The 14,910-nt window shown below is 35.4% G+C and overlaps 1 protein-coding gene across 1 annotated transcript; it reads right to left on the bottom strand.

Moving 5' to 3' along the window:
* Nucleotides 1-5,426: 5,426 nt before the first annotated feature.
* Nucleotides 5,427-6,020, bottom strand: LOC132181580 (uncharacterized). Its single transcript, XM_059594830.2, has one exon. The coding sequence runs from the start codon at nucleotides 6,018-6,020 to the stop codon at nucleotides 5,427-5,429; it is 594 nt and encodes a 197-aa protein (XP_059450813.2).
* Nucleotides 6,021-14,910: the final 8,890 nt, after the last annotated feature.

Below are 14,910 nucleotides of genomic sequence, written 5' to 3'. Positions count from 1 at the left end.
ATTAAGTGTTGTTTATTACATATTTTTTTATATCATAATTAAAATTATTTTTGATATATATATATATATATATATATATATATATATATATAATTAAAATTAATATAAGTTTTTGACGTGTCATGCTTGACACGTCAAAAGTTTTTGACGTGCCAAACATGGCACGTCAAAAACTTATAATATATATATATATATATATTATCTTATTTAAACTATTTTCATAAAATTTTATTTATTTAAATGTTATTAAAATAGTATTTACTCTATCATATATATATATATATATATTTATTCTCTCCAATTAAAATTAATTAGAGAATAAATAAATAAACAAATTAATATTCTAGATGTATAGATATATAATTAAATGTATCAACTAACCGGCCGCATATGTTGTGTTTGTCGAATTCATATGAGGTTTGCAGGTCTTATAAAATAAATGTAACAAGTATGTTTTATATATTTTTATAAGAATAATATGGGTAGCTATCATATTAATATTACTAGACTGATCAATTAACGCATGCATACATATATACTAATGATAATAAACTATAATTTATACTAATGACAATAAAAATTAATTTTTTATGCCAATTAACATTAATTGTTTGTTAATGCATATTTGTTTATATCAAAATTATTGTTAATTTTTTTTTTATTAAAAAAAGTTTTTGACGTGTGGAATTGACACGTCAAAAGTTTTTGACGTGTGAAATTTACACGTCAAAAGTTTTTGACGTGTCAAATTGACACGTCAAAAGTTTTTGACGTGTCGATTCCACACGTCAAAAACTTTTGACGTGTCAATTCCACACGTCAAAAAACTTTTGACGTGTAAAAAAAGACACGTCAACAAAATTTTTTTTGACGTGCTTGCTTAGACACGTCAAAAGTTTTTGACGTGGCAAACATAAGTTACTGTTTGCCACGTCAAAAAACACACATTTTTTTTGTAGTGTGTGTGTTTAATCAAATTCGAGGCAAGTACTTGATTATCCAAGGTACCTGAGGAGATTAAGTTTAAAGCTTTGCTTTGAAATCTGTCCATCAGGATATATATATATATATATATATATATATATATATATATATAAAAGCATCAAGTTTTGGAGAGGTCAAGTCTTAGGTGGCAAGAGGTCATAGGCCAATCAGTGGATGAGACCACAGCAACTACGGATGGGGCCTATGATCTCTTGCCACCTAGGACTATTATGGGCAAAAAATGATCTTATATATATATATGGAAAATGTTAAAGTCACAACACAAATCCAACTTATGGCCAACTTCTCTCCTATGTGTCAATTAAAAAAAAAAAAATGAGAGAGAGAATTTTGGGATTATGAAAATTTGATAAAAAGACAATTTGTTTGGTTTAAAATTCAAATTTTTTTTACACGTAGGAGAGAAGTTGGCCATGAGTTGGGTTTGTGTTGTGTCCATATCAAACCTCATCTTATATATATATATATGAAAAATGTTAAGGTCACAGCATAAATCCAACTTATAGCCAGCTTCTCTCCTATATGTCATTTAAAAAAGAAAAAATTGATAAAGAGGATTTTTGGATTATAAAAATTTGGGAAAAAAAACAATTTATTTAGTTTAAAATTTAAATTTTTTTTACACGTAGGAGAGAAGTTGGTCATGAGTTGGGTTTGTATTGTGTCTGTATCAAACCTCATTTAGTATTTAACCCCATTAATACGAAGAAAAAAAATACCCAACAATGACCCAACTCTTATCCTACGTGGCACTTTTAAAAAAATAAGGAAAATGTAAAAAAGCCCCCCAAACTACCAGTCATTTTCGATTTAGCCCCTTAATGTTTCAAAAGTGATAAAGTAGCCCCCCAAACTATTAAACTATTGCATTTTGGCCATTCCGTTAGTCAAAACCGTCAGTTTGGACGGAAACTGCAAAACGACGTCGTTTTGTTGGGAAGCTACTTTATCACTTTCTGAACATTAAGGGGCTAAAATGAAAACGGCTGGTAGTTTGGAGGGCTTTTTTATATTTTTCCCAAATTTTTATTTTTTTTCATAAAAGGGCATTGTAGTAACTACCCATAACAAAACGACATCGTTTTGTAGTTTCCATCCAAACTGACGGTTTTAACTAATGGACTGGCCAAAATGCAATAGTTTGATAGTTTGGAGAGCTACTTTATCACTTTTTGAACATTATGGGGCTAAATCGAAAATAGCTGATAGTTTGTGGGGCTTTTTTATATTTTTCCCAAAAAAAAATTAAATTAAATTGAAACCTAATATACAAACGAAGCATCGTTTTCTGAAAATTTTGAAAGTCAGAAAACCACAAAATCCCCTCCCACTCCCGCTCTCCCTTCCTCGGTAAGCCTCTCTCTCACTCCGGCGCAAGGGTTCCGGCCACCGACGACCTACCTCCCTCCCTAAGAACGGGTTCTGCTCCACCGGCAAGTACTCTTTCTCTCCTCCACTAGGCACCAGTGTTGAAGAAGGCTCTCTCTCTCCTCCACCGGCAGTAAGTATAGTCGCTTTCTCTTTCTCTCTCTCTTCGATGCTTCGTTTGTATAATATTCTTTTTGTTTCTCGCGATTCTTTTTCTTCGTGTTGCCGTTTGCTATGGCAAAGCTGTAAATTCGTTGTTTGATAATGGGTTTATCTTGTTATCTGATTTTGATAATGATGATGGAAGGGATTTAGGGCTTTTGATGCTTTAGTTTTATGAATTAGAAACTGAATTTGAGGTAATAGAAACCTTTGGTTTTAGTTTCATTTTCTCAATAGAAACCTTTGGTTTTAATTTCATTTTCTCAATAGAAATAAAAAGAATAGAAAATTTTGTCTGGATTTTAATCGCTTGGTGTTTGGTCAATTAAAAATCATGATTTTTGGTTTGATTTCCTGAATAGTTATGCAAATTAGAAAAATCAGCGTAAAATTATAACCCTTTTTGACAATGAGATATGTTTGTCGTCCTGCGGTGTTTCATGCATTATTGTAATTTAGAAGTCTTAGGTCTCAAAATAATTTATTAATAATTTTGCACACTGAAACTTTTTATATGTAGAATATGTAATTCAGTCCTGTGATTGGTATTATGAAAGTTTGGAAGCTCAGGTGTTTACAGAATTTTGATCTGGTTCGCATTTTGTAGGATTTTATATTTTGATGATCCCCGACTTAGAGACTTGCTTCTTGTGATTATCGCCATATCAATATAATTAGTATTTACAATAGGATAGAATTTAGTTTGGCTGCTAGATTCTTCTGTATCTTTCTTATAACATCAAGGATGTGAATGCATGCAAGTTTGCGGCACTGGTGCAAATGAGTGTCAACTTCCTTGTTTCATCATAAAAGAAAAATTGGCAAAATGTGAGTTCATTACATATATTATTTGTGCAGTATCTTCTGATTGTTCAATGGTAATTGATTTTGTGCATTTGGTGTGAAAATAGGTGAGGTGCTTGCATTTGAAGAGCACCATGGGCCCTGCAATCAGGCTCTATTGAGTTCATTTTGCCATCTATGAGAGCTATGTTAGGAGAGAGCTTGAGCAAAATGTCTTATGAACACCATTAAGCAAGACATTGTTAAGGAATGATGCTGAGGGCCTTTTTGTTTTCCTTTTGGATTCTTGTTGCTTCAAAGTTTAGTTAGTGCTGATAATGTTGTTTTAAGTGGATGTTATTGGTGATTGATTAATTTCATCTCCTTTTCTTGTGGCTTCATATTCTGGCTTGATGCAGCCCTAACCTAACTTATAGCTCCGATGCTTAAAAGGTTGAGGGTGTCGCTCCACACCAACCAGTGACAACTTTTTGTAATTCTATTATTCTTCCTGTGTCATTCTTGCAATTAATTAAATAGATCATAAAGATTATTGTTCTTCAATTAGCAGGACAAACGATGTTTATGTTTTGTCTGTGGCTGGTTTTGTTTGTTAACATTCTTGAATTTTTTATTTTTTATTTTATTTTTCGTCATTGGTATTCATGTTTTTGCATTCTATATGTTTGATGAAATTTTCATGAGAAAGAGCTTATCAATTTTCAGGTGCAATTTACTATAATTTTGCATGGTCATTTGCAACCCAAGGATCCTGAAGATACGATGTTTCCACCCAAGGATTACATCCAAATTAAATCAGCCTTGCAAGGAAAGATCCAATACTAAGAAGGAAACCATTGCAGCAATGGACTGTGACACAAACAAGGAAGGCAACTCACACTCTACAAGGAAATTAGACTATAATTCTGTGTTTGTAAAATCTGTAATTGACAACACACTACACATCTCCTTCGTGTATAAATATCATGTACTCCTTTGTGAATAAGATACAATAATCTTTTACCACAATACAAAATCTTACATGATAACTATTTTTTGTTATCTCGTGTAACTATAGATAGGCTCTTCTTATTTGTTTAGTATTTGATGTTTGTAATCAATGAGTCATTTACAAGTAGGAGAAAGAAAAATTTCATACACATTTGAAAAGTTCATATCAGAGAATTTTATTTACATATTCAATATTTCTTACAAGCATATATAAAAGCCAATGAAATGCCACCAACATTCATAATCGTTCTATACAAAATAGATCAACGTGCAAGACCAAAACGCATCTTCAACACAATAAGGTCCATAAATTATAAAATGCAACCAATCAACTCCTATAACTGTCTGTACAAAAAGGCAAACATAATCATTGTCATTGAGAACTGATTTCCTCTTCTTGTTAGGAGATATAGTATTCATTCTTTGTACTTTGAGCACATTCTGAATTCGCCCATCATTGGAAGGTTGTGTTCCATTGAATCATCCTTCCTATGGAGTCCAAGTCCAAGAAAGAGAGAAAGTTGGCTAATATCACTCTTCTTCTTCTTCTTCTTCTTCTTCTTCTTTTTATTTTTTATTTTTTTAATCTGCTAATATCACTCAATTATCTCAAAATACAACGCAAAAAACTTGCTAAATAAAATATAGAAATTTCTTGGGGCCAAAATATAAACTCAAATGATCAATTCAACTATTTGTGAAATAAATTAAGATGACAGAATTTTCATAAATTAAGATGAAAAAAATAGTTGAATTGATCATATCAGTTTAGAAGCTCTTTCTCATGGAAATTTCATAAAACATATAGAATGCAAAAACATAAACACCAATGACGAAAAAAAAAACTCATCAACGGATCAGTCTTATTTTATGGATTAAGAATGCTTAAACTTATAAGTTCTCAATTTACAATGTATAGACAATTCTTTGTAGGAATGCAAATCTAGATCCTAGTGTAACACATCAAATTAATAATATAGGGAATGATTAAGGGAAGCTATTGGGGTGTATGTTAATATAGAGAAGCAACAAGTAGTTTGGATCCTTAAATGTACGGAAAATGACGAGGAAGCTACTGGGAAAACACAATATTTGAATTAGATAACCTGAGAACGACACAAGGGACACTTGTTACTGGTATCAAGCCACTTAGCAATGCAGCCACGATGGTAGACGTGTGAGCATGGCAGCTTAGCAGCTTCAAACCCAACCACAAGATCCTGTAAGCAAATTGCACACTCCGAAGCTTCTTCAAGCTTCACATCCTTCACTGCCAGCACTTCGGATCCAGACCGCGGGTATGACCAAATAATGGTCCACATGTCGCCGATAGTGGTCGAATCCTTTGTCGAGAAACGGTAAGACCAAAGACTATTTCTTGGGTCTATGGCATTCCAAGCCAGTTGGCTGTGGACATACACATCCTGCATCTCGGTAGGCAACGAACAAACATACTCCGACAAACCTCTGATGAATTCCGGACAGTAGTAAAACAACTCCGGCAGGGTCGTGCGGGAAAGCAGAAGGGGTATCATGGATTTTGCGGATTCCTCCGACGACAATAGGCTGCGCTGCACCGGCACACGGAAGGGAATGATGTCTTCCTCGTCTGAGTCCTCTGCTGGTTCCAACATAAAGCTCACCCACAATTCACCCTCCGATAAAGGCATCGTCAAGTTGTTACTTTCCATGGTCAAGAAGAATTGAAGCTCATGAATTCAGACTCTCTCTCTATATATATATACGCTACTAATTGGATTTCCAAATCCTAATCATATTTGTTTTTTTTTTTTTTTTTTTTTTTTTTTTTTTTAATAAAAGAGATTAGGAGAGGGGGACCAGGCCGTGGTTATTCTGATAGAGTATATCATGGAGTTTAGAATAATAGTCCAAGTTGAGGATTATTACTACTAACTTACAGTTATCACTGAATTTGAAGAAAATCACTAAGTTATAATTGAATTTTAGTTATAGTTAAAAATTATCATCTAGCTAATCTAATTAGAGTAGAAGTCTATTCGTATTCAATATCATTTTTCTAGGAGAATCTTGTATTGTAAACTTACTTAGAGAAATAAGAGCGTAATGCAACCTTAGAACTTTATAGATCATACAAGTAGATAAAGCTTAAAGCGATAATACCTATATATATTACCAATGTTGAGATCCTAAGATGATATTTCAAAGGTACGCCATAGTCGAATGCCAGCTAGTTCGAGAAAGATGTTGTGATTTTATTTAGTGGGATTTTCTGAACATTGCAAGGTGGATATCCAATTTGTCCAAAAGTTAATCCTCAATGATTTACAAGATTGGAGAAAACTTACCATTAGTAAATACATTGAAAATTTAATTTTTAATGTGTTAAAAATCATGATTATCAGCAATAATATGTGCAACATATAGAGTCCGCACAGTGTACATGTACATAGAATCAAATGTTAACGAGTCTTGTAAGAACATATAATTGTTAGAACAAGATTTTGACCGCGGGAAATGTTATGTGTTTTTCTAGTGTTATCTTGGTATTTTCTCAACTGTGATGTGGCTTTTAAAATTATCGTTGAATTTGAGATTATCATTATTGACTTTTAATCTATTGGTGATTTTAAAAATCATATCACAATTGGAAGGACATCAGGAGAACACTAGAAGAACACCTAACATTTCTCATTTGACCACATCAATCAAATCAAATTTTAGTTAATTAGTGCTGTTGGCTGGATTTGATGTCAAATTGAAGTTTATCGTAACTGGAACATTAAGTAGAACGTAACGCTAGTAAAGCCAAATAATTTGACTAATTAATTAATGCTTTCAATAATAATGAAATCTGGATTAAAATAATAACAATAATGAAATCTATTTTTCGCAAATTACAATTTATAAACAATTCTGTGTAGAAATTTCAGCCAATCCCGATCCTACGATTAGACAACCTGGGACCGACACAAGGGACACTGGTTACTACTATCAAGCCACTTGGCAATGCAGCCACGATGGTACACGTGTGAGCATGCCAGCTTGGCAGCTTCAACCCCAACCAGAAGGTCCTCTATGCAAATCACACACTGCGAAGCTTCTTCAAGCTCCACCGCCTGAACTGCGGATTCTGGCTCCGGGTGTGAAATCATAACCTTGATCACGTCGGTGCTGCTGCTCGAATCCCCCGTCGACAAATAGTAAAACCAGAGACTCAGAGTTGGGTCTCCGTCATCCCAAGCCACGTGGCCGTGGACATACAGATGGTGCACGTCGCTGGGCAACGAACAAACGCTCGCCGACAAATATCTGATGAATTCTGGACTGTGGTGAAACAACTCAGGCAGGGTCGTGCGGGAAAGCAGCGGGGGTATTATGGATTTTGCGGTTTCCTCCGACGACAATAGGCTGCGCTGCACCGGCAGACGGACGGGGACGATCGCTTCCTCTTCTGGGCCATCTGGATGGAACACAAAGTTCACCCACATCTCGCCCTCGGATAACGGCATCATCTCGTTGTTACTAATTTCCATGGTGAAGAAGAAGAAGCTAATTATGAATATTTGAGAGTAAATATATATACTAATTGGATTTCCGAATGCTAATCGTATTTGGATTTTATTTATTTTTTTTAGAAGAATCGTATTTGGATTTGTTTCAAAGTTAGTGTGAAGTTTCTAAATTAAGGCGGTGGAATATATAGTATTACAAAAAAAAAAAAAAAAAACACTTAGGAATTAAGACCTATCTAAAGATAGAGTATAACTTCTATAAGGAAGCTAGTGGTGTAAACTACCTTCTTTATGCCCACCAATAAGAAGCTGCCACCTAGGATTATTGTACAAATCCAAATAAGAACAAAAACACCAAATTATTTAGGTTTATTCAATTTTTATTTATTTATTTTTTTTTAAGAATATTTGCAAGGCTGAGGGTGGCTCGCCGGCCACCCCATGGCCTGGGGGTGGCCCGCGCGGCCACCTAAGCCCATGGGGTGGCTCGCCGGCCACTCCAAGTGGGGGATGGAGTGGCTACCCTGCCACCACATCAATTTTTTTAAAAAAAAATTAAAAAAAAAAAATTTGATTTTTTAGGGTTTAGGTGGAATAATCTGGTGTGGTAGTATTTTTTTCCTTAAACTTAGGTTTATTCTAAAATGCTGAGGTGTCACTTAATGAGTGGTGGGCACAATGGGGTGGGTTTACACCACCTTTTTATAGAAGTCACTCTCCTAAAGATAATATGCAAGAAGAAAGGAGACTAAATTATTTGTTATATTGGTGAGATTCATCGAATTAATGTCGGTGCATCGTTTGTCGACACTAATAGTTATTTTGTCGCCCCTAATAGTTTTCCCTATTCCCACGAGTATATTAGCATCGACTTATTACCGTCCACTTAATACTTATCTTTTGGGTCAACTATTAACAATACTCACCTATTAGCGTCGACTTTCAAAAGTCGACGCTAATAGGTGATCATTAGCGTTGACTTTACAATCGCCGCTAATGAGTCGCCCTTGATGAGTAGATTTCTTGTAGTGATCGATCTTTTATTTTTATTTTATTCAAGCACGGTGCTCAAAAGTGCATTTAACACTCAAAAAGTCGATTTGAAGAAAAAAGTATTTGTTTGATAAAAGAATTAAAAGTGCTTTTAAGAATCCAAAAAAGCTTAAAAATGACCAAAACGCACATTTGGTAAAAGTTTAAAAATAAAGCTTTTGCCCCAAAAAACATTTTTTAACTTAAAATCTCTATTTCTCAAACGCAATCTCAAACAGGCTCTAACTCTAACAACACTAGTTTGGGCTTTTGATTTAAGTGGTATTTAATCTCGATGATTTAGCATGGTATTAAATTAGCGGTCTTGAGTTTGAATCTCCATATATAATTTATCGCATATAAGCTTTTTAAGATGACGGGGAATAATTGGTAATAAAAATTCTTCAAACACAAATTTCCCTTTGGTGAAGGGCTTTCATATGAAAGGCTCTTGGAGAGCTCAATCTTAACAAGCATGATCCGAAATAGCATATCTTTTCGAGGGACAACCTAAGCTAACCTAAGCTAACGACTTTAACAATATTATTCTTCTTATTTTTCGCATCTTAGGGGTCTTGGAAATAAGATTAATTTCCTAACAACTGTTATCAGAGCTTTTGGTTCCAGTGGGAGCGATGGTAGGTGAAAAAGGAAAGATGGGAATCGAGAAATTCGATGGCAAAGATTTTGGATATTGGAAGGTACAAATTGAAGATATTCTTTATGGGAAGGATCTTCATCAATCACTTTAAGAAGAACAACCCGACGACATGGATGATAGCAAGTGGGCTATGCTTGATCGTAAAGCCCTAGCAGTTATTAGGTTATCATTGTCAAAATCAGTTGCACACAACGTTGTAAAGAAGAAGACTACAGCAAGTATAATGGCGACTTTTATCAAGTATGTATGAAAAACTGTCGGCTAACAACAAGGTGCATATTTGATGAAGAAATTGTTCAACCTAAAGATGGCAGAAGGGGCTTCGGTGGCACATCATCTCAATGAGTTCAACACTATCACATATCAATTATCCTCGGTGAAAATTGATTTTGATAATGAGGTTCGCGTGTTGATCGTCTTGGCCTCTTTTCCAAATAGCTGGGAAGCAGTGAGGATGGCTGCGAGTAACTCTGTAGGAAAGAGTAAATTGAGCTATGAAAACGCTAGGGATTTGATTCTCAGTGAAGAGGTTCGCAGAAGAGATGTGGGTGAAGCCTCTTGTTCTGGTCCTGCTTCAAACCTCAAGACTCGGGGCAGAGGACAAGACAAAAACTCTGGTCAAAGCAGATCAAATTTCAGAAAAGGGAGAAGCAAATTCTGATTCGGCCAACAACCTAAGTGTTGGAACTGTGGCAAGACTGGCTACTACAAGAAGAATTATAGGGAAGTACGAAAGGAAACTGAGAATGATTATGCAAACGTAATGACAGAAGAAGTATATGATGCCCTACTTCTCCCTGTTGACAGTCCCCTTGATTCTTGGGTCTTAAACTCATGAGTATCTTTTCATATGACAACGATCCATGAAATTCTCGAGAACTATGCTGGTGGAGATTTTAGGAAGATGTATTTGGCTGACGGAACGGTGCTGGATGTTGTGGGCCTAAGCGATGTTTGCATTAGAGTTCACAGTGACTCGGTATGGAAGCTACAGAAGGTCAGACATGTTCTAAAGCTGAAGAAGAATCTGATTTTAATAGGACAGCTTGATGGGGAAGGGCATTCAATTCATTTCCACGGTGGAAAGTGGAAGGTCAGCAATGGAGCTAGGATTTTGGCTCGTGGTCATAAGACGGGTACTCTCTATATGACTACGAATAGTAAGGATACAGTTGCTGTTGCAGATATGGGTGCTGACTCAAAATTATGGTACCTAAGGCTTGGGCACATAAGCGAGAAAAAGATGAAGGTACTTATGTCAAAAGGGAAACTATCGGAGTTGAAGTCAGTTGAGTCTGATTTGTGTGAAGGCTGCATCCTAGGGAAGCAGAAGAAGGTGAGTATCGCGGAATTTGGCAAAGCACCTAAGCTTAGAAAGCTAGAGCTAGTACACATGGATTTGTATGGTCCCGCACCAGTGGCATCTCTTGGAGGCTCACAGTATTACATCACATTTATTAATGACTCAAGCAAGAAGGTATGTGTTTATTTCTTGAAAAGTAAATTTGATGTATTTGAGACTTTTAAGAAATTGAAGGCCATGGTTGAGATTGAAACGAGCTTGAAGCTAAAGCGTTTAAGATCTGACAATGGAGGAGAATACGAAGACAAGAGCTTTAAACAGTTTTACTCAGTGAATGGGATTAGAATGGAGAAAACTATCTCAGGAACGCCGTAGAAGAATGGCGTGGCTGAGTGCATGAACAAGACTCTCAATGAACGTGCTAGGCGTATAAGATTGTATGCTGTGTTACTAAAGACTTTTTGGGCTGATGCAGTGAGCACTACTGCATACCTGATAAATAGGGAGCCTTCCGTTCCCTTGAGCCATAGACTACCGGAAGAAGTCTGGAGTGAAAAAGAGGTAAATCTTTCATATCTGAAAGTTTTTTGTTGTGCTTGGTATGTCCATGTTAAGTCTGATGCTATGAGTAAACTAGATGGTAAATCTAGTAAGTGTTTCTTCATTGGATATGGAGATGAGGCCTTCGGTTATCGATTTTGGAATGATCAAAATCAGAAGATCATTAGAAGTCAGAATGTGACTTTTAATGAGCATGCTATGTACAAGGATAGATTAAATGCAGAGCCTGATGTTACAGAGCAGGAACTGAAGAAGTCTAAGTTTGTCAACTTAGATGATCTTTCTAAAAGTACAGTGCAGAAAGAGAAACAATTCGTGAAGGTGGTGCTTGATGAACAATGTTCACTCATGAATGAATTTGATGACAGAAAATCTTCAAGAGATTTACAGCATCGGGAAGAGTCTTATTCTTTAGCAAAAGGCAAAGAGAAACGTGATCGAAAAGCAACAAAGAGGTATGGCTTCGAAGATATGGTTTCTTTTGCTCAGACAGTTAGTAGTGGAGATCCATTGTCTGTTCAGGATGGTATGTTGAAAGAGGTGGAGTCACAACGAAGTGGTAAAGCTTGAGATTTGGCAGAATTACCCAAGGAAAAGAAGGCTAAAGTGTGCAGATGGGCCTACAGGAAGAAAGAGTCATTGGAGAAAGCTGTATGGTCGACGGGGCAGATAAGGAGGCATGGTGTAATGTCTAAATCAGATCTTATGCTCAAGTTCAAGAGGCGCTTGGACTTGAGTGACACTCGTGGGGTATGATTGCCCTTAGAGGCTGAGGCGAAGACATTCAGAGGAGACACGTTTTGGTAGACTTGATGGGATTCAAGTCAAGGTGGAGATTGTTAAGTATGACTTGAATTAAAAGTCATGGTGGGACCTAATGGTTTGTCTCCTTCTTCAAGTAGGAGAGGTTCTTGGTTCAATCGGTTTGCTCATTTACTTGTGGGTTTTGGAGTCCTTCTCCTATGTGTACTTGGACTCCAGTCCTAGGCCAACATATAAAAGGAGAGTTAAGCTTCTATATAAGGAACAAAGCACAAGGTGAATTTGTGTGTGCCAAACGTGAATATATGTGAGCACCAAAGGGAGGAGAAAAAGAGAGAATTTGAGAGAAGGAGGTACAAGGGCTGCCACAGTGTTTTCTTCTTGGTGGTTTTTGGAGGAGCCAAAAACAAGTGATTAGAAGAAAAAGGTGCTGAAGAGTGAGAAAAGAAAATAAAGATCAGCCACCATCTATTCCAACAAAAGAAGAGTTTGTACATCTGTCTTTTGTATTCTATTTTGGGAATAATCTCTCTTGTGTGATAGTAAGATTTTGGTGTTTTGAGGCTTTGGGATTTAAGTGATTTTCTCTCTACTATTTTTGTACTCCTTCTTTTGATAGTGGATTTTCTCCGGGTCGTCTCTGCCAATGGATGTAGGCTTGTTAAGCCGAACCACTCAAATCTTTGTGTTGTGTGTGATTGCTTATCTTTGTTATTGCGCATTCTTCTTATTTTTCGCATCTCACGGGTCTCGGAAATAGGATTAATTTCCTAACAATTATGATTATATATATATGCTCAAATTGTAGAACTTAATACTTCTTCTCTCATACTATGTTAAATTATCATTGCAGTAAAGTGAACAGTTGTCTAAAACAATAAGGTGATAATAGAGTTCAAAATGCATCACTTTGCCTTTTTGCAAGCCAAAGCCCCCAACTCACAATCATATGTGTAGAAATATAGAGATATATTTAGCTATTTAATCTCAAACTTAATTTATTTGCTTTCCCTTTTGGTTCACAAATTTGATATACGTGGAGATGAATAAATTTCACAAAGAATATGGATAACTTCAAAACCATTATATAGTCTAAGGACATATATCAAGTTAATGAGAAATGCTAATAAGAGGACTAGATTCCTCTTTGTGTTCTCTCAAATGTAATGTGATCCTCTTTATTTTTGAAGAAAAGTTATGTATTTAATTCCTTTCAAATTGAATGGAATAATGTGATATGACTTTTAAAATCACCGATAAATCAAAATTTAATAATAACATCTCAAAAATTTAATGGTAATTTTAAAATGATGACGCACGAGAACTCTAGTTCTTCCTCTAACATTAATCCAATTTAATAGATTAGTTTTGAAAGTAATTTTCTTCAATCCAATTTGGAAAAAAAAAAAAAAAAAGTAGGTCCAACCGTAAATATTCATACTTATTATTATTATTATTATTATTATATTTCATTTTCAATAGGGGTGTTCAAACGAGGCGATTATAACTGCCCCACCAACCACTAATCGCCTACCCTTATATATAATAATATAAATATATATTTTATATTAATAATAATTATAATATAACATTCAAAACGACGTAGTTTTGGAAGAAAATTTTGGCCCAAAACGTTTAAAATAAGTCAATTAAAGGCCCAAAACACTTAAAAAGTCTAAAAGCTCATATAAAAAAAACGGTTGTAAAACCGCCAGTTATTGGATTGAATAACCGCTAACCGCTTAAGCGGTTGCGGTTATTAAAAAGCGTTAACCGCCCAAGACAGTTGCGGTTAGCGGTTATAGCCAATAACCACCGGTTATAACCGCTTGAACACCCCTAATTTTTAGTTGTGTAGTTTTTTGTAAGCATAACAAAATTCCCATTAACTAATGATTACTAGGATAAGTACTAGGATCATAGGTCCTCAGCCTGGCAAATGACGGTTCCCTTACAACATAGATATTCCTCCTTAGAGCATTCACAATGGAGCAGCCAAATTTTTATGCAAAATGGCTCCTCAAAACTCAATTTATCTAGTTTAGCTAATAAATTTTTAAATGTCTCATACATTCGATTAGTTATATTTTTATCAATATATTTGCTTACTCTTTATTGGGATAAAGTTTTGGGAAAAGTTTTTGGAAAAAGTTTTGGGAAAAAGAGAAAACATGTGAAAGAAATAATAAAAAATAAAATGACTCCCTTGAAAAGTGATGCTACTATTTTTTACAAATTTGATTACTATTTTAGATAAAAGTAATAATTAACTTTTGCATTGTGAATGCTCTATGCCCAATTAAGTAGGGAACTTTTTTTGTTTTGAACAAAAGTAACGGAATAAGATCCTCTCGAGTCCAAAATGGACTGGAGAATATCTAGTTCATGGCAAGGATTTCTTCTTAGAAATCTTAAAGCTACAAATGGGACACTTGTCCCACTAACAAATAATAATAATAAAATATTATTTAAGATTAAAAAAGTAATAATAAATTAATAAAAAAATAAAGGGTGGATGGCTACCCTATCTTGGCCATAGCGGGTGCCCGGACCACCCCATTTTAGCTGGGGGTGGCTTGAGAGCCACCCCCAATGGCCGACCAGGGGTGGTTGGACCACAGTCATGGCCCTTGGGAATGATCCGGCCACCCTCAAGGGCCAAACGATTTATTTATTTATTTTATTATTTTTTTTTTTCCATTTGGCCTTTGGGGGTGGCCGGACCACCTCCGTTGACCCTGGGGGTGGCTAGTCTATGGTGGCCTGTG

Source organism: Corylus avellana, chromosome 5 (genome assembly GCF_965113065.1).
Source record: "Corylus avellana chromosome 5, dhCorAvel1.hap1.2, whole genome shotgun sequence".
In the NCBI taxonomy this organism is placed as follows: domain Eukaryota; kingdom Viridiplantae; phylum Streptophyta; class Magnoliopsida; order Fagales; family Betulaceae; genus Corylus; species Corylus avellana.
The sequence above is the reverse complement of the archived record's forward strand: the minus strand, read 5'-3'. Positions and strand labels throughout refer to the sequence as shown.